Source organism: Anopheles stephensi, chromosome 3, assembly GCF_013141755.1.
Source record: "Anopheles stephensi strain Indian chromosome 3, UCI_ANSTEP_V1.0, whole genome shotgun sequence".
In the NCBI taxonomy this organism is placed as follows: domain Eukaryota; kingdom Metazoa; phylum Arthropoda; class Insecta; order Diptera; family Culicidae; genus Anopheles; species Anopheles stephensi.
In genome coordinates, this window is record NC_050203.1 from 59,654,131 (window position 1) to 59,673,036 (window position 18,906).

General features: G+C 45.5%; 2 protein-coding genes across 9 annotated transcripts; one reads left to right on the forward strand and one right to left on the reverse strand.

Moving 5' to 3' along the window:
* The first annotated feature begins 287 nt into the window (after window positions 1-287).
* On the forward strand, window positions 288-17,430 carry LOC118509289 (recombining binding protein suppressor of hairless). Of its 6 annotated transcripts, none has more exons than XM_036049698.1 (5): window positions 288-1,526; window positions 1,677-3,405; window positions 9,138-9,686; window positions 9,764-10,306; window positions 13,831-17,430. In XM_036049698.1, the coding sequence occupies exons 2-5, from the start codon at window positions 3,136-3,138 to the stop codon at window positions 14,134-14,136; spliced, it is 1,668 nt and encodes a 555-aa protein (XP_035905591.1). In that variant the 5' UTR covers window positions 288-1,526; window positions 1,677-3,135; the 3' UTR covers window positions 14,137-17,430. The 6 variants fall into 6 exon arrangements, with proteins under 6 accessions (XP_035905591.1, XP_035905592.1, XP_035905593.1 ...); XM_036049699.1 differs by having other exon boundaries at window positions 2,608-3,405; XM_036049700.1 differs by having other exon boundaries at window positions 2,928-3,405.
* LOC118509290 (keratin, type II cytoskeletal 1) lies at window positions 11,117-13,853 on the reverse strand. Of its 3 annotated transcripts, XM_036049705.1 has the most exons (4): window positions 13,383-13,853; window positions 12,782-12,920; window positions 12,135-12,657; window positions 11,117-12,051 (listed from the first exon to the last, which is right to left on the reverse strand). In XM_036049705.1, the coding sequence occupies exons 3-4, from the start codon at window positions 12,503-12,505 to the stop codon at window positions 11,502-11,504; spliced, it is 921 nt and encodes a 306-aa protein (XP_035905598.1). In that variant the 5' UTR covers window positions 12,506-12,657; window positions 12,782-12,920; window positions 13,383-13,853; the 3' UTR covers window positions 11,117-11,501. The 3 variants fall into 3 exon arrangements, with proteins under 3 accessions (XP_035905598.1, XP_035905599.1, XP_035905597.1); XM_036049706.1 differs by lacking the exon at window positions 12,782-12,920 and having other exon boundaries at window positions 13,309-13,853; XM_036049704.1 differs by having other exon boundaries at window positions 12,892-13,853.
* Window positions 17,431-18,906: the final 1,476 nt, after the last annotated feature.

An 18,906-nucleotide genomic window follows, 5' to 3' on the forward strand; every position in this document is an offset into this window, starting at 1 on the left:
TGCGCACTTTTACTGGGAATTGTGAGGTCGCTTTGCGTGCTTCTCGCAAAGTGTTTCATGAGTATCGCGTACTCTTAACTTCTTCATTTTACCAGCATTTGGCGTTTTTTTGTTTTCGGTTTGTTTTTTTGCTGCTCTGTTATCGTCCGCAATGAATTTTGTGCGCTGACCAGCAGCGTGACTAGTGCGGGCCGACTTTTCCACACGGGTGCAAACGTTGGGAAGGAGGGGATTTAGAATTGATTTTCGTTGCAAATGGACTCCGGACGGTCTGGTGTTCGGGTGGGGTGTACGTGCGTGTGGTAACAAGGAGCCACGTTACAAGGGCTCATTCGAAGTTGCCTAATTGTTTTTTATTGCTCACTTATTGGCTCTTGCTGTTATCATTCACCATCAAGTTCACTTTAACACAATATTCTTTCTGCTGGTTAGGGTGAGTGAGGGTGGTTGTAGCCATTTAAACGCAACGGAGAATTCGAAACGATAGTCGAATGTCCCATTCTTTTTTTGTGTGTGCATAATTTCATTAAAGTTGGTGGTTTGCTATTCTTGACGTCTTTAAATGGTCGTAGGATAGACGTTATAGAAAATTAGGGATATAATTAACATCTTCATTTTCTTCTGATTTTTTAACTATCTAGAGGTCTCAGCCTGATAGTCAGGCTACGTACGGGATGACGATCTTTGCGGGATTTGATGTCCGGTCCTGCTGTGTGAATATCTGCTCAGCTCTTTCATCAGGCATCGGATCATAAAAAGAAGAGCTCTCTTGAAGCAATAGTAATTGTCTACCATAATGCTAATAAAAGCAGACCATCAGAAAATATTTTTCTTATATACAAAAAGAACGTAACAATATAAATCGAGTTATTTCATCCTTTCTCTACTCATGTGATTTTTTTGTAATTTTCTGGCTTCGACCGCTTGAAGTAACCAACCTCCGTGCTGTAAACTGCATCTCCTCAGCTGTCAAACCGCGTACAGCCAGCCATCTCACTCGCTATCTGGCTCACTCTTGCAAACACAAGCAAGCCCTCAAAAGTGCGTGGGAAATTCACAGGTGTTGTGCGTTCTGGCTCCCATCAGCTCGCCCGCTCACTACATCTTGCCCGCTCTTGCATTCGTTTCCAAAGGCAAAAACTCACGCATTACAGCCATCTGCTTTCCAGCTCACTCCCTTGTTGTATTGGCCAGCCGCTCGCTCTCTCGCTCTCACTCGCACTCCATCCGCACGCACAACAGCAAAACGCCGTTTGTGATTCCGCGGCTGACGCGATGGCGCTTTTCATAAAGTGAGTGCGATGCAAACGGGTAACGTCGTCGTGTTCGTCGTGGTTGGTAGAATTGTCGGCTCGGGTTGAATAGCAAATGCGCGTCCAGGCGGCTGGTTCCGCTGATTCCCTCCGTGTATCGCTAAAGTGCATACGGTTCTCCGGTTCCGGTAGGCTACGAATGCTACAGCTGTCGCTAGTGGGACGCGTTCAACGTCCATAAAAGTGTTCGCGCTGTGTTGTGGTGTCTCGGTGGTAAGATAAAACGTTGCTCGGATCACCGATCGTCCGGTGCTATCGAAAAAACCCCTCGGTGCTACTTTCCCTTAGGAGTTGGTCCCGTCCGGAGTGAGTGAGGTTATGTTCGTGGTGTCCGTTCAGTCCGTTGTTGTTTACTTTTTGCAGCAGGGTGACAGCTGAAGGCACAAATCCTGCACGCGAAGTGCACAAATTAATGCGCTTTTATCGATGCGTTTCGGTGCTGTTCACTGTCCAATCTCAGCACACATCCCGCGCTTAGAGTGTGACACGAACCGCTTACGGTGAGAAACATTTCCCCGGTCCGGAACGCGTGAAAGCATACGGTGTGAGTTCGCAACAATTGGGTGTTCTCCGTCCTTGTCCTTCTGCCGTTGAACGGCGGCTGCGAGCATAAGTGGTGTTTAAAGCATAAGCAAGCATAACAACAGCAGCAGCAGCATCAACAGCAACGCCAGCGGTAGGAAGAACGACGACAACTCAACTGACGTTTCTCACTCGTGTGAATGTTACCGCTTGTGATGATGATGATGATGGTTGAACGCGGGTGAGCGAGTTGGTGAAACGCGATGTCAGTAAGGTCGGTAATTGCGGGGGAAAATACAGCCACAGGAAAAAAGTGCATCTGTGGCAACAGTCAGATGCAACAGGAATATCCGCTTGCTGTGCCTAGTGTGAGCCTCTCCCGTAGCTGTTTCCAGTGCACAAGGGTCTAACGTTTGCCTATGGGCCAGCTGTGGCAAAGCCTCGTGATCTCCGGTACGCTCCCATTCATCATATTGTCAAGGGCCGGACCGATGCAGCATCTTCCCAAACACCGAAGAGGGAAGACAGCTGCTGAACCGTAGAAACAGCCACAGAACTCGCGCGTGTGTTATTCGTCCGTAGTGAAACAGTGAGATTCGGTAGTGATAAGAGTGAGATTCGCGAAACAGCGTGAGAATTAGTGAAGAGTGAGAAGGTCCAATTTTGAGCTTTATTTGATTGTGATAACCGTACTACCCCCGACATCATCATCATCATCATTCCACGACTCATCATCGAGCAATTTAATTAACGTGTAAAACCCACCGAGAAGATATATATGTATTTGGCCCCTGAATATCGTGTTACATTTGTTACAATTGGCTCTCCGACGTGGAGAAGAATAATTTCCCTGTGTAATAATCGTGTGCTTGTGTGTGAATATTTGTGTGATTCCCAAAACCGGCTTGCTGTGGTTTTGGGGGCTTAAATTTTACCAACGACTGCTACGCCGCGCTTCACAATCACAACAATAATAAATGAACTGTCAGGTCGCTGTGTCAAAAGTTCATCAACACCGCGAATTCCTTCAGCGGGTCTTGAGGGAAACGTCGAGCGGAAACCAAACCATTCTTTGCCAATCTTAAATTTCAGTACTCATGCAAAGTACATTATAACCCTGTGGAGAGATTCAATGTACAACCCTTTAAAGACGTTCAGCGCACGATCATCGTACCTTTAAATAGCTGCCCGGTCAGGCTCTTGGATTGTCCATAACAAGGATACAATCCACCCCCGAACTAATCACGGAACGTACCAACGAAACCGACTCGCGGACGCTCGATCGAAGAAAGCATCAGACATGCCTCATCAGTACGGCATACCGGGCTACGGACAGGCCCCACCAAGTCCACCGACACATCACGGTGGCAGCGGAGCACTGCTGCCACGGCTCGGTGCTGGCGGGGCCGTAATTCCGGTGACCCCCAACAACAACGGAGGTTCTGGGATGGGGTCCACGACGTCACCCATCTTTCGCAGCCAGATCGAGGAGCGACGGCTGACGAGGGAAGCGATGGAAAAGTATCTACGCGATCGCAACAACATGGTCATTGTTATACTGCATGCGAAGGTAATTATTGTTGAGCTGTGACAGGCCTGCCTTCCCTAGACGACTTCGGAGGAACACTAATATCTCTCTTGACCGTTACGTGTCTGGTTGGCCGATTTAAGCTTTTATTTCCGCGATACGCAAGTTTTGCTTGCCTGCCTGCTTACCTGCTCTTCTGTTCGCCTCATTCACCTCCGGGAATGGCTTTTCCACCTGTTTTCTCATTGTTGCTCATCAAGAAGACGGGGTGACGATCGTTTCTTGATCGTCATATTTTCGTTAAGATCTGCCCGTACTGTGATGCTGCCCTGTTTGTGGGTCTCGGTCGTCGTCGGCTATCATACAGTTTGTGTTTGCTAGGCTTCTTCTAATTCATTCGGACCACCCTTTTCGGCGGATGATTCGTTTTTAATGATTTTTCCCCCCCTGCTCAACCGTATGTTGAGCCCATTGGCCACGGGTGTCCGGTGCGGATCGGACGCTAGCCGGATTTCCTGGTGATGGGACTGTCGGAAAAAGAAATTAGTTCCCACGATCACTTCTTTGCTGTTTCTTTTTCGCTTATCGCTTTTATTTGGGAGCTTTTGGCAACTTGTTTTATAACCTATTCGTATGACACACGAATGAAGAAGTGGTTTTGGAGTGTGAGACATTAAATTTTATTCGCTTTGAAAACGATTTTAAGAAGTTTGATTCGAATAACTTAACTTCCTTGTGATAACAGAATTAACAGAGCACTCCAAACCCATTAAATGACTGATCCCGTTAGCGCCACACATTCCATTCCCAGCGTCTAGTTGTTTGCGTCTTAGCTAATTAACATTTTGGAGCTAAGTTTTTGATTCGTATTTCCTCTCCCAGCGCTGATAGCAATTTTTGGGTCTAATATCCGTTCCATTGATTCGGAAACGCCCCACACTGTGTCGGGCAGGTTGTAATCGATGTTTGGACGACGAACGTTTGGTGATGGGAAGCGTTGGGTGAAAAATGGATTTGTCATCTTTCGTATCGATTTTAATGGTGCCAGGGAAGCATCCAGCCTAGCGGAAGGAACTCCAACTTTCGATGTCGTGATCGATTTTGCGATGGAAAAAGTCAAACGCCAAATAGTATTCGCCGTGTTTCCCACCGGAAAGAAAGATAGACACACACACGCACTCCCGGGGTTGGGATGGTGATGATGAGCGACAGATAGATTTAGCGTTGTGGCTGGTATGTTGAGGAAATGGCGTAGCGCTCCGGGTTGTTTGGTATGCGGAGGATAGGAAGGAGCTTATTATCGGGTAGGTTGGATCCGATCCAGCGGCAAAATTTCTGGGGGAACTTGGATGACTGTGTTACCTTTAACACAGAGCGTGAGAAAACAGTGATTCCATGATGATTTATAGGTCATGTGATAAAACGTTAAGCTTTAGTGAATAAGGGATGCTTTTTATGTGATTAAATTTTTATAATTATTCTGTCCAACATACATAACACAAGACTGATTTTTTGTCGATTGCCTTTTATTTTAAAATTATGTGCTTACCACACTGGATGATTTTTTTAATGCAATGTTGATCAGTATTTATGATTTTTTATTCATGGAGAACAACCTGTCAGTTTTGCTAGACGTCATTATTTGATCAGGTACAACTTTTAGCTCAATTCCTATAAGCTTCTGTATTATATTGCCTCGTTCCTACATTTATTGAAAAGTAATTCCATGTTATATGTTTGGAAAAATAAGTCAGCTAACCATGATTTAACAAACCGTCATTATAACCTTATGCAATTAAAAAAAAAGGTTAAATATGGTATGCCAAGAAGCCCAATTTCACCTATAGTTTGGAAGAGTTTTGAAGACTCTTCATATTTATCATCGTACGGTTAATCAGTTACAGTACTGTTTCTGGCACACATCTACAGAACTAAGTCCGAATTTCATCTTGATGGTTCTTCTTTACGCAGGAATGACTTATCAGCTTCCTTCTTACCAAGTCAAGGAAGTTCCCCGCTTAGCTCAGGGATAGATCTCCGTCTAGACGCAGATAGAAGGACTTATCAAGATTAATCTCCCTTTCTTGGGCGACCCGGAAGTAGCTGATATAACGGCCGGCCGGTCTTCACACGTCAGGACCAGGGTTCAAATCCTATTGGGCCGTTTCCCCCCATAGTGAGGAGTGACTATCCAACTATGCGGTATCATTGAGTCTAGTAAACCAGAAATAACAGGCATGACCTTAAGAGGTTGTTAGGTCAAAAAATAAGAAGAAGAATCTCTCTCTTAACTTAATAGAGAGATAACTTATTATATCAGAAAGGATGAATGACAGTAACCCACCGGATGGAAATTATGGAAAAGCCTAACTTGCCTCAACATAATTTGCCCCGGCCGCCAAGTAGCGATATTATAACTGGTGCCCAGCACTGCTTAAATGCCGTTAAAAATAATCAAGGATGAACTAGAGATTTTATGGGACATTCTACTTGCACTACAGACTAAAATTTCCCTCTCCTTCCCTGGGCTGATGCTACAAGCTTGATCGTAGTTCTGAAGCAAATATTGATTATTAGTACGGATTGCAACTGTGATCGATGCTAATATAGTGCTTTTTTTCGAGTGAATCTTGTTGATAGTATTGCAATTTGAACTTCCATTTGATGATCCACCACTAAACTGCTGCTTGTTTGATGCGAACAATTACCATCGATCACGTACATCGTTGTACTCCGGCAGCAACAGTTCGGGATCTGGCTGAAGTAATGGCCATCTCAAGGGTGGGAAAATTTGAACAAACCGCATCGGATCCATACCGGCCCTTTTCCTCTGTCTGCCCTGCCCCAAACGAGAGACAGAGAGAGAGAGAACGTTGAATTAAGGGATCGAATTGAAAACCGAACGCTTCGATGATGAACAGTGATGAAAGGAGAGGCTTGTAAATCAAACAGGGCCACTTCACTCGCTGGAGCTTCTCCCATGTACAGAGTGATTGATTTAACTACCGAATGTTGTTTTTGTTTCGTTTTCTGTTGTACCACTTAGTTTGTCCACTGTCACGTCATTAGAGCGCGGTCTCGAAACGAGGTGGGAAATCGTGAAGAATGTTGAGCAATTTGGTGGTGATGCAAAGGGAATTAAAAGGCGACAGAGCTGCTGAAGATCGATGTTTAATTTGTTTTCGTAGTTTTTTTTTCGGTTGCTTCTTTTGGTGCGTTAAGCATGTTATCTGGTTTCCTTTTTTTCCACGAGAAGATGACACTTACAAGCGGCGGGAATCGTGTCATGGGGATGTTGAGTGGCTGTTCCGCTTACAAAATCCAAATCCCATTTGTTGTTGACGAAAAGACGAGAAAATAATTGTGAAAAATCTCAACCATTCCGGACGGCGTGCAACGGTTTGCTCTAATCACTGATCACAGAGGGGACAGCATTTTTCGCAGCAGATTTGCTCAACCGATCATCATACATTTTTAATAGCGACAAATCATCGTCGCTTCTTTCGCTGGCGTTCTTCGCCGGTTGCGGGTCTGGGAAGCTAGCTGCTTGATGAGAGCGTGAGAAACAGGAAGATTTGTTCGAGATCTGACCGAAACGATTGACATTCGGAGGAAGTGGCAGAGACAAACAAAAATACCAACTGCACACATCCACTCTGTGGAGTGGAAAACGTTTATCGAAGGAAATGACATTAGATTGAGCTGATTGAATTAAGTGATGTGGTTTATGGTGACGACGGTGGTGCATTAAAACTGTGAAGCTGGTGAACGATTTCTGCGTATGGGGTAGATGATTGTGCAGCGCAGTCGTTCGGTGTGGTTGGGATTGCTGGCCGTAAATGCGTTAATAGATGCAGTAAATACTCCCGCCGGGTGGTTAATTTCTTGTGGTATCGATCTTGTTGATTTGATCACGTTGGATCACGGTGGAGTACGTTGTTTCATGGTTTATTTAGATTAACGGTTACATTGTGGTGGAAAAAAAGGAATTATTTATACTTAATTATTTAAAACTCATTCATTTCGAAGAAAGGTCGAAAACTCTGTTAGAAGCGTTGATAAGTTTATCTGGGATTTACAGTTTTCTTCTTCACAATTTTCACTTAACTATGCATATAGTCTAGAGATCGCCAATGTTTTAATTTTTGCTTTGTTTTAGAAACATTAATTCTGCACTTTAACCATTTTCCACCTCAGAAACAAGGGTAATTTGCTAGAAATTGTTTTAAAAAATTATGATTTTTATGTTTTCTTTACAACCGCTATGCGGTCTTGGCCTGTTGCAACAATCTTCGATACCGCTCACGGTTTAGCGCCGTCGTCTGCCAAACCGTTCTGGCGGACGCATCAAAGCCATCACTCCATCTCAATTTGGGCCTACCACGCCTCCTCTGTCCGTGTTGGCGGCCTAAAAAGACTTTACGGGCTGTGTCGTCCGGTGTCATTCTCCTGACGTGACCAGCCCAACGGAGCCTGGCGAGTCTAATTCGCTGCACGATGGTGAGATCATCGTACAGTTCGTAGAGCTCGCCATTGTAGCGGCTCCTCCATTGTCCTTCCACACATACGGGGCCAAAAATCCTTCTAAGCAGTTTCCTCTCGAACGCGGCTAAGAGGGTTTCGTAAGTTTTGGATAGAGTCTCAGAGGCTTATGTGAGTACTGGGACTATAAATGATCTGTACCCAGTCCCAGCTTCGTCCGTCGCGACAGGTATTTACAGTGGAGAAGTTTCTTCTACTACTTACTTCTACCTACTTACTTCTACCTTACTTATCAGACACTAGAACTGCTTCGCTGTTTTGGTCTGCAATCTAAGTTCCATTTAGCACAATTATCTGCCAATCCAATATTACAGCCATTTTGGTGGACGCAATCAACGCCATCACTTCATCTCAAGTTGGGCTCAGCATGCTTCCTCTATCTTTGAAGATGTTTTACAAGTTGGGTTGTCAGGTGCCCTTTATTTAACATGAATAACCCTTCGGAAGCTGGTAAATTGTACAGCGAGGCTCATAAAGTGCCCAACTATCCTTCTGCTAATCTTCCTTTCGAAAGGGGCTAATTATGTAGCTATGGGCTTAGTTCATGTCCCAAAGACGAATATGAGTACTAGAGTTCTACAATTGTTCCTTCCAGCCACAGCTACGTCTGTCACGACAGCTGTTTTGTGTGGATAAGTTTCTTCGGTATCTCAGTGTCATCTATTTTGTTGTCATAAAGTACTTTCAAATTAAATCTTGGATCTTGAGCATCTATCCCAAAACCACAGCTTAAATCACAGGTAATCTATGAAGGATACCTCAAGATTCATTCCGATGAGCCAACAACTCACCACCATTGAAAGACATATAGAGAATTTATTTCAACTCTAAAAACTTCTTCTTTTTCCTTGGCACTACAACCTCGAGAGGTCTCGCGGTCTGCCATTTCTGGCTTTCTGTGACTTAATTTTACCCGTAGCAAAGTAGTCAACCCTACGTACGGGGAGGCGGTCTGGATGGAGACGAATTGTAATGAGACTTTTTTTAATTCAAAATCTTTATTCTACTTATTTAATATCTACTTATGGACTATTTAAAGAAGTAGTAGCACCGCTCGACATCGTGAATATGTTGAATTAAAAATGTTTAAAATGTCAAAATGATTTGTGAACAGGGATTCAATTACTGGAAAAAATTACTAAAAATAATTTCACTCTATGACTACAAAAAAAAACCTTTATTATTTACGCATCCTTCATTTATACTTTTACTTTTGCCTTTTGTATCTTCAGGTCGCCCAAAAATCGTACGGCAACGAAAAACGCTTCTTCTGCCCACCGCCCTGTATCTATCTGTTCGGCGAGGGCTGGCGGATGCGCAAGGAGCAGATGCTGCGCCTTGGCGAAAGTGATCAGTCCACCCAACTATGTGCCTTCATCGGAATCGGCAGCCCGGAGCAGGAAATGCAACCGCTCGATCTGAACAACCCGAAACAGTACTGTGCGGCCAAAACGCTGTTCATCTCCGATTCGGACAAGCGCAAACACTTTATGCTCTCGGTGAAGATGTTCTACGGCAGTGGGCACGATATCGGTGTGTTCCAGTCCAAGCGCATCAAGGTGATATCGAAACCATCGAAGAAGAAGCAATCGCTAAAGAATGCCGATCTGTGCATTGCGAGCGGTACAAAGGTGGCACTGTTCAATCGGTTACGATCGCAAACCGTCTCGACGCGATACCTGCACGTGGAGGATGGACACTTTCATGCCAGCTCGACGCAGTGGGGTGCCTTCACTATCCACCTGCTGGATGATAACGAGAGTGAATCGGAAGAGTTTCAGGTGAGTTGAAGCGGAGAGTAAGCCCAAAACCAGTAAGTCATCTAACGATTAATATCATTCTTCCCGTCTCTCTTTAGGTACGTGATGGTTACGTACACTACGGTGCGACGGTCAAGCTCGTTTGCTCTGTCACTGGAATGGCCCTGCCACGGTTAGTCATACGCAAAGTGGACAAGCAAATGGCACTGCTCGAAGCAGACGATCCCGTTTCCCAGCTGCACAAATGCGCCTTCCACATGAAGGACACGGAGCGGATGTATCTGTGCCTGTCGCAGGAAAAGATCATCCAATTCCAGGCGTCTCCGTGTCCGAAGGAACCGAACAAGGAGATGATCAATGACGGTGCCTGCTGGACGATTATCTCCACCGACAAAGCCGAGTACCAGTTCTACGAAGGGATGGGTCCGGTGCGGACCCCTGTGACGCCCGTGCCAATCGTTAACTCGCTGCACCTGAACGGTGGGGCCGATGTGGCAATGCTGGAAATAACTGGCGATAACTTTACGCCCTCGCTGCAGGCCTGGTTCGGCGATGTCGAGGCGGAAACAATGTACCGCTGTGCCGAATCGCTGCTGTGTGTTGTACCAGACATTTCGCAGTTTCGCGGTGAATGGTCCTGGGTGAGTATGAACGTTCTTAATGTCGTAGTATTCATTTTTGTATAAATCAATTCAGTTTCTATATCAACTACTCCGTGCGAGATACAACTGTTAAGATGCACGAAAGATACGACCATTGCTACATCTATATTTTTCTCACAACTGTCCAATGAATCACTCATCTTGTCGCGTGTCGGTAGCTGTCGCAGCGACAAGATCTGTTGCGAAATAGTTCGTTTCCGGTAGCTTGAACCGATGTACTACTCGGTGAAACGCAGCTTGCTTCAAAGCTCGGCACATAGCGCCATAGAATATCATCATCAACATTACGAACATGATGTGTTAGTCGACTAGCTTTGTTTTGTAGCTGCCGTAATTTTCTAATCGTTGGTCGCCGACAACGGCCACCTACAGGAGAACCGAGCATCAGCCAGATGTTTGATTTTAATCTTAAACTTCACCTTCTCGGAGACATCTTAGAGTTTGTCTGGTAAAGTGAAATGACATCTATTGCTGTAGGAGACTTTTGGAATGAGTTACTGAAGTTTACAAGTTCTGTAGTCCAATGACGTTATCCTCTGGTTGTAGAATTAACATGCAAGTCTTCTGTGATTATTATCCGCTAAAAAGTCCAAAAAAATGTTGGCTTTCTTTGCAAGGGTCTGAATTTAACCACGTTTGACGTCGACTTCCTTAAGACCTTTCCTTAAGACCATTCCGTAGAAGCTTGTTTCCGATAAACTGTGGTCAATGTACGTCTTACACGTGTGGAGATCTCCCTGGATGTGATCTGCCCATAAAATGAAGCGTTGTGATTGAAAAACTTTAATATGCTTTCAGTTCAATACTTTTATTTATTTTTTATTGTTTGGCTAAAATTAAACAGTTGACCAGCAGAAGCATGTTGCTTTGGCGTAGTGCAGTTTTGCTTTAACTATAATTCATTTTTTACTACTCCTATCAACTGATTGTTCGAAGCGCTATGCAACTTTCCACCTTGCACGTCCACGGTAAATATCCGAGATAATTGGCCAGGATACGTGAATTACCAGCGGCACGTGTAAAACATAAAAAAGCACACACACACACACTTATGCATCCATAAGTAATCATACGAACTCTATCCGATGGCGGAAAGTGGTACACCGGGACCACCAATCGACCGTTCGGGGTCCCAATCGAGCCCGAGAGTCTCGATAGGGGGATGGCTCTTTGATTACTTTTCCATCGATTTTGACTTCGGTGGCGTTTTGCTACGTGACGACCGTTTGCCTTTTTTCTTGCCCCCTCCATGACCGCCCGCCGCATTACCGCCGGTACTTTGATTGCCCTCCTCATCGACCGCCTCCACCGATTTTGCCTTCGCTTTGGAGCCCTTCTTACGGCCACCCTTGCGGCCCTTCTTCCCCCCACCACCACCTCCAGCACCGGCCGTTCCGCTACCACTGTCGATGCTTTTCTGGTTCAGGTCACCCAGCATCCTACCCGCGCCACCACCGCCCGTTCCACCGCCGTTGAGTGACAATTGTTGCTGAGAGTTGGTTTTCAGCAGCGGCACTTTCGGCACGACACGCGTGTACAGGTCGTAGTTGAAGTCGGCGCAAGTTTTCCCATTGCAAAACTCTTCCATACATTCGTTGCAGGTGAAGACGCGCGACTCGATGATGCCGGAGCGGTTCTTCACCTTGCGCACCGAGGTGGCGAGCAGATTTTCGCGCTTGTCTCGTTGGATTGTTTTGATCTGCAATTTGCCTAGCTCCACCAGTCTGACGAGCGATAAGGCAGGGGACAAGAGGTGATATGAGCGACAGCAAACAGAAGGGCAATGTTAACAACAACAACAACTCACTTGCTAAAGTAATCCTCCTCTACCTTTGTCTTGGGCCGCTGGCTCGTCAGCATCTTCCAATCGATCGGTACGCTGCACAGCTCCAAAATGACCAGATTGCGCATCTCGCACGGGATCGGGTCCATGTACGCGTACAGCTTATCCCGCTCGCCACTATTTTTCATCAGCATCCGGAGCTCCTTTTTCTGCATTTTAAACCCATACTCCTTCTCCTTGAACCGGATCTCATCCGACCTCACCTTGATCGGGCGCATCTTGTAGTCCGGAACCTTTTCGATCATACGCTTAAATTCTTCCCGCGTCGTTGCGCTCGATTTCGACAGGTCCAGGATGGGGACGACCTCCTTCTTCTTGCCGAAAATGTCATCCATTTTGGCCGCTTCACCACTTCCGGGCCTGGTCGTTTATTTAATTCGAGCTAGCGCTCGCCCGTCCTTCTACTTCCGTTACACTTCAGCACCCTTTCCCGGTGCTCTCTCTCTCTCTCCCACTAATTGTATTCTATTGTTTCGACCTCTCACAACTAACAATTCAAAATGGAGAGAGAGAAAAAAAGAAGAAAACTTGTAAGACGGAGGAAGATTTTCTCACGCGACACGAAGCAGATGGGGCTGATGACCGTTTCCACCACCCGGAAGAGCACGCACCACTATTGCTAGGCTTCTTTTGGTTGGTTCCGAGAATTCCGTTTACTTTGCGTATTATTAGTAACCGTGCTGAAGAACTGCCAACGGGCAGAACAAAAGGCAGAACGAACCCGTCACCTCTATCCACCGTCGGTGGCACCTGTCACCCGTGGAGGAGGTCGTTATATTCCCCAGCAAAGTTGGAGAAGAAATCAAAAATTCATAACAGATTATATGCTTTCCGTTTTGTGCTTGGGTCACTACTGCCACACACACACACACACACACACACACACACACACACAAACACTGGGCGGCAAGTTCTTGAAGAAAATGCGGAGCAGCAGCGGCCCGGGCAGCTAGAAAAAGGCTCGGTAACTGTTTACTTTTCCACGCTTTAGAACCGCCTAATGAATTCCGAATCTTTTCAAGCTGCTCGTTTGCATCCGCAGCGACTCCGACACCGAGCTGACTTTGGTTCACTTTAACTCCCGCGAGCGCCAGGATCTTTGCGTGCGAATTTGGGAAAACCTATTATGACACACTACCACTCGGACTCTGACCATCGAGGCCGTTGTTTTCCAGAGCCCAGCGAGCACCGTTTAACGTGCGACCATCTTACTTCTAGCTTACTGTGCTGCGCGTCTTGGCGAGCGTCCACAGGCCACCCCGCATCGGTTCGCCGTTGTTTTGATATTATCGATTTAATAATGATGGGAACCTGTTGCTATAGTGGCGTAGTGGTAGTGGTGATGATGGGCCTTGCCTGGGCCTGGGTTTTGTTGTTTTTTGCCGCGCTCGGTCGTAACGCACGGTTGATGGGTGGGTTGGTATTTTACTTGCAATTGACTGCGTAATAGTTGAGGTCGGAATAGCGTTGAGCAGTTTTCGCATCGCATTATTATTTTCATTACAATATTACAATTTGCGCTGTGGAAATGCTTCGTTTACAGCTGTATTTGAATAGTTAAGCTCGTTTTGTACTACGATAGTTTGTTTTTTTTTTTTTTGTTAAACAAATCTTATATTCTCCCTTCTTCTCCCTTTTTATCTGTGCTCCCGTCTGCCAGGTTCGTCAACCCACGCAAGTGCCTATCTCGTTGGTGCGTAACGATGGAATCATTTACGCGACCGGTCTTACCTTTACCTACACGCCGGAACCGGGACCGAGGCCACCCTGTCCGGCTGCCGAAGATGTCCTCCGCCGGGGGTCGACCCTAGCCGTGGTGGCCAATTCCAATAGTAATAATAGCAACAGCAGTAGCAACAACAGCAACAGCACCTCGGTGGTCAATCAGCCGGGTGGCCCGGGTGCCGGCACCTTGCCATCCATAGCGGACGTTAGCTGGAGTTCGCACGGCGGCGGACTACCGTAACACCACGACTAGGGCCTACTGGTAGGAGGGACCGCGCACTAGCGATCCCTTACATACTCGTAGGAATTGTAAGCAAAAACGTAAAAACCTCAACCGATATGCTGCTCGTAAGCGGGTAGAAAGAAAGAAGACAAAAAAAAAAAGGATTCCAAGCGCAGGATATTGGCACCTGCGGCGGAATGAGAGCAGCTGTAAAGCTGTGTTAGGGAATATTTATTTAAACAAAAGCAAACGAACGAAGGCACCGATTTGCTTCTCGAACATCCCTATAGCTTAAGTGTTTCTTCCAAAGAAAACAGGGAAGAAGTTGGCAGGAACGACAAATGCCTGCAACCGTTCACCTTACATTAAGGTTAATGCTTTGTTCTCGCTAACAAACGGGACGGGATGGAAGCGCAATAGTGAATATCATTTTGTATGATTTTTTTTTTTTGTTTAAAAGGACAAAATGAAGAATTGCTATCAGTTAAATAACCAAAGATTAACATGTTTCGATTGGCTATTTGATGATTAGTAGGTACTATGTATTTGCTTAGTACAGGCCATTTTATGGGAGCTAACTTCGGTGGCTTAACAATGACAGACTATCTTGACCTGTTTTACTGACTTTCCTTGACTACTATACATTCCCATAGTATGAAGGAACTGCTTAAATAAGCGTTGAGTTCGTAAACTTCCTTAAACATAATTTACCTCAATAGGATGGCGTTTATTTCAAAGGTTTGATTCTACGCGATACTTTATTTTTTAAATGGACAATCATTTTTACAGCCACACGTTTGCAAAGAGCACCCATGATCGCTTCGGGCTTTGCTCATTTACCTGACTAGAAGCATCTTTTTTTTGCATATCTTTGATTGAAACCCCATGCAAAAGCCATGGGTTTTCTTTATCACCTTCCCATCACCACTAGCTGGTGGCCGGGTTGCGCTCATTTAATTTACGACTTTTTCTCACATCCATTTCGACGCAAATGTGAGAATGTGGCATCAGTAATTATAGACGCGATAGCGTGTGGGGTTTTGCATACATTGCACTACTGCACAACGACCACCCTCCCTCCCTTGAAGGTTTCTTGTGGGGGTTATCTTAATTTTTCATTTCGTTATTTTTTCTTCCACATGCATAAATTGATGCATTCAATTCAAATGAATCGGTCGCTTCCTACCTGCCCCGTAAGGCGAGTGAAACGAAAGCCCTGCTGCTAACTTCTGCCGCAACGAAGAAAATGCGTTTAAATTATAATAAAAAAGCAAAACAATTTGCCTACATGCGTGTACATTTTTGCATCGATCGATTAGCAGAGAGAGTGAGAGAGAGAGAATACGTTGACTTTGTTTAAACAGACTCCAAAAGCCAATGAATGACGGGTTTTAAGCTTTAGCTCCCACCCTGCGTGGGATGTAATCAATTTATCGCTTGTCGCGCTCGCAGCCGAGCGATCACCTATCACCACCGAGCGAAGAGGAGGGTGTACATAGATTGTTTGGCTCAAAGTTTTACTCAACCAAGGAAGGATGCGAGCAGTGGTGGTGGTGGTGCAGTATTATGAGCACTGACTTTTTAGCACGTAAGATGCATATAAAACACAACCTATAAATAGCTAGGATTAATTGTAATTCTTGTGAATATAGCTTAACGTGCGCTCGTAAACCATTGATTCAGTTCTCTGTAGTGTGTAGCTATCTTTTCACCCCTGTTTGGTTTTGATATTCGCGCTTACTATTGTTTCGTGATCACAATTGCTCTAACGATCTCGGCGAACGATGCAATCAATCGTATTATATAGCGTTTCAGCTCCAATTTTAGTTGACTTGACTGTTTTGCTTTCATGCAGAGTTTCAGTAAAACTACGGAATACCAGGCGCCTCCACCGGCTTGGGAAAAGCTGTTGCGACAAAATGTAAATTATAGCGGATCGCGACCATCTTGATGCGTTTCAACGTGACAATCTGTTCAGATTGCGGTTGAGTGACTTGTAAATAAGTGTATACAAAAATATCCTCTCTCTCTTTCTCTATTTTTTAAGCCGTAGCACAATCGAAAACGAACGCAAGACAAATTGGGGGAAAAAAACTCTACTTCAATCTGGTTCAATGCCTGATGGAAAGCAAACATTACCATAGCATATATATAAATAGATGTACGGCTGTAGCTAAAAGACACACGGAAGGAATAAAAGACGAACCTGTGCACCTAAGCCAAGAAGCGCAAACACGCACGAAAAGACCTATTTTTTAGAGATTTATATATATACAACGGCAACACGCGCAAAGATAGATTTATATTAAACGGATGCAACGAATCGAACAAAGATGGGAAGGTAACAACGAGCGGGCTTTTTTAAAATGTGACAAACGTACCGGAAAGCTTGTAGTTGTAGTTGAGAATTATTTTAAACCAAGATGGGAAATATCTTTCGTGTTATACGCTCCTTTGCCACCTTATTGCTTTGCTCCCTTTTGTGTGTGTGCGTGTGCGTCTAAACCCTCCCACCCTGAAGAGTTGTTACGTTGTTTGCCCTGAGAATGAATATGATTCTTCTACTGTGTAGGAAATGTTCCCTCCGCCGAAGCAGTCAACCAGTTGTGTGTTGGCACCCGACGCAATGAACTGACGATGAGCGCAGCGTGTGAAAATTTACCCCGTGAGATTATGCAATAGTTTGTAGAGAGAAATGTTCGGACGCGAAACCACCAAAGCTCGGGTCACAATAGGGTGGGTACCACAAATCAACTAAATAATCCCTCCGAATGGTGCGCGTTAAAGCTCCGCGGGGGGAGAAAGAGAAGACAAATCACAGGAAACTTGTAATGAGGAGAAAGCGGCAAAAGGGCAGTGAACACAAGCAGCGAAACAAAACAAAAAATCACGAAAGTTAATTGTTTTATGAGTCGTCGATCATAACGAGTGCAGCGGGAAAAGTTAAAGGCAAGTTTTCCCACCTGGAGAGAGAGAAAAAAAAATGTAAATCAAGCAAATCCATCCAAACTCGCGCGCAGAGGAATAGACAGAGCGCGGGCATTGTGATAGGATGGAAAACTAATAGTGTATAAGGTTAGTGGAAAAGAGGTGGAAAAGAATAGCAAAGAAGAAGAAGAAAAAACAATTGGAAAACTGATGCGCTGAACAAGAGCATTCCGAGCAAGAGGCCGAGATTCCGTTGCAGATGTGACAGAGGTAGTGAAGCTGCCGCCGTAAAGCAACGCCAGAACGGCATACAGCGTTAATTATAAGAAAATCCAATGAATTATACATGTAAATATACACCTTTATTATGATTACTACCGAAAAGTGTTTCCGACGCAGCATGCCTCCTGTTGTTGGTGACGTGATCGTCGAATGGGGTTTGCAAAGCTGATAGATGCCGGATGATAGTGGCGTGTGATGGTGAGAAAGCTCTGGCGCACATTCTGGTGTAGCTTTGCGAAAGAAAGAGATACAGACGTCTTCGGGGGAAGTTTTCACAGCACAGCCGGAACACATCGGCCAGACAACAATGTGCGCGCGATGCGCAAACAGGGAACAGGTCCGTAAGACTTCCCTGCGGATGGTTGTAAAAGTCATGCGTTCCCAGCATTCAATTCAAACTAGGCAAACGAACAAAAGCGGACAGCACGATTCACCCTAGAACTACTAATCCTGTGTGAAACGGGGCAGAAGAAGTCCTCCAACAAATAGAACCCGGGAAGAATGCTGAGTAGCAGACAAGAATTATAATACAATCGGAAATGGATCTGGTCGTCCCCGTGTGTCCCTCGTCTCGCGCCCAAAGCAACCAACCTGTTTTGATGTAAACGGTGACCTCTAACAGGTCTACCGGTTCCTGTCCTGTCCGGAATAGCGCAACAGGTGAAAGAACCTACATTTACCCCCGGGGGCCCCCTGGGCAGGCGTTACGGTGCTGTGATTTTCGCGGGAACTAAATCCATCCAATTCCCACAGGAGCAATCCGTCCGGAAACAAAGAGACATTCGCAGTCGCCGTCGTGACGTTGTCTGCCGTCCGACAATCAACACAAGCTCCCGGAGTAACTGAAACTGAATAATTGCCGAGGTGAGTCTCGTGGTTCTCTGTTTGTGTGAGGTTCGCATTAAAACAAGATGCGCATCGACCTGCTCGTGCACCCCCGTCATTTACGAAAAGGGGAGCAAATTTTCCCCATTCAACGCGTCGGAATGTTAAGATTAAATTATTTTAACCTCACCGTGGGAAATTCGTTCGTGGGATGAGGAGGATGAGGAGGAGGAGGTAAGCTCGTTTCGATACGCTTGACTTACTGCATTCTGATTATTGTGTTTGTGTCTGTTTTTCTTTATTTACCTCTCTTTTCTTCCTTTAATTCTAGGCCTGGCGTTCGGAAGACCCTGCAGATATGAAGAAGCTGCTGATGACCCTACTCCAATGGGACGTTGATTGTGTTAATAAGTTCTTGATAGATAGCAGTGTTAAGCTTCCCGTTAACGTTAACTCCCACAGCAAATCACCCGCTTCGAGTGCACAGTGAAAATGATCTTCACGCCGTAGCGCCAACGAGTGAGATGGCAGACAGCACTTCCTTATCGCTTTCCACAATCGCACAAGAATGGATCGATGGGGAGTGCGTTGTGAAAGCGAGAGAGAGAGAGAGAGAGAGAGAGAGAGAGAGAGAAAGAGAGGGAACAACGTCGTGATGCCCCCCACACCCACCCTCGGGCAACGCTGGGAGTCATTGTATTCTGATTTATTTTCCATTTTCCAGCCGCATCTGCTTTTCCTTCCCTTCCCAAG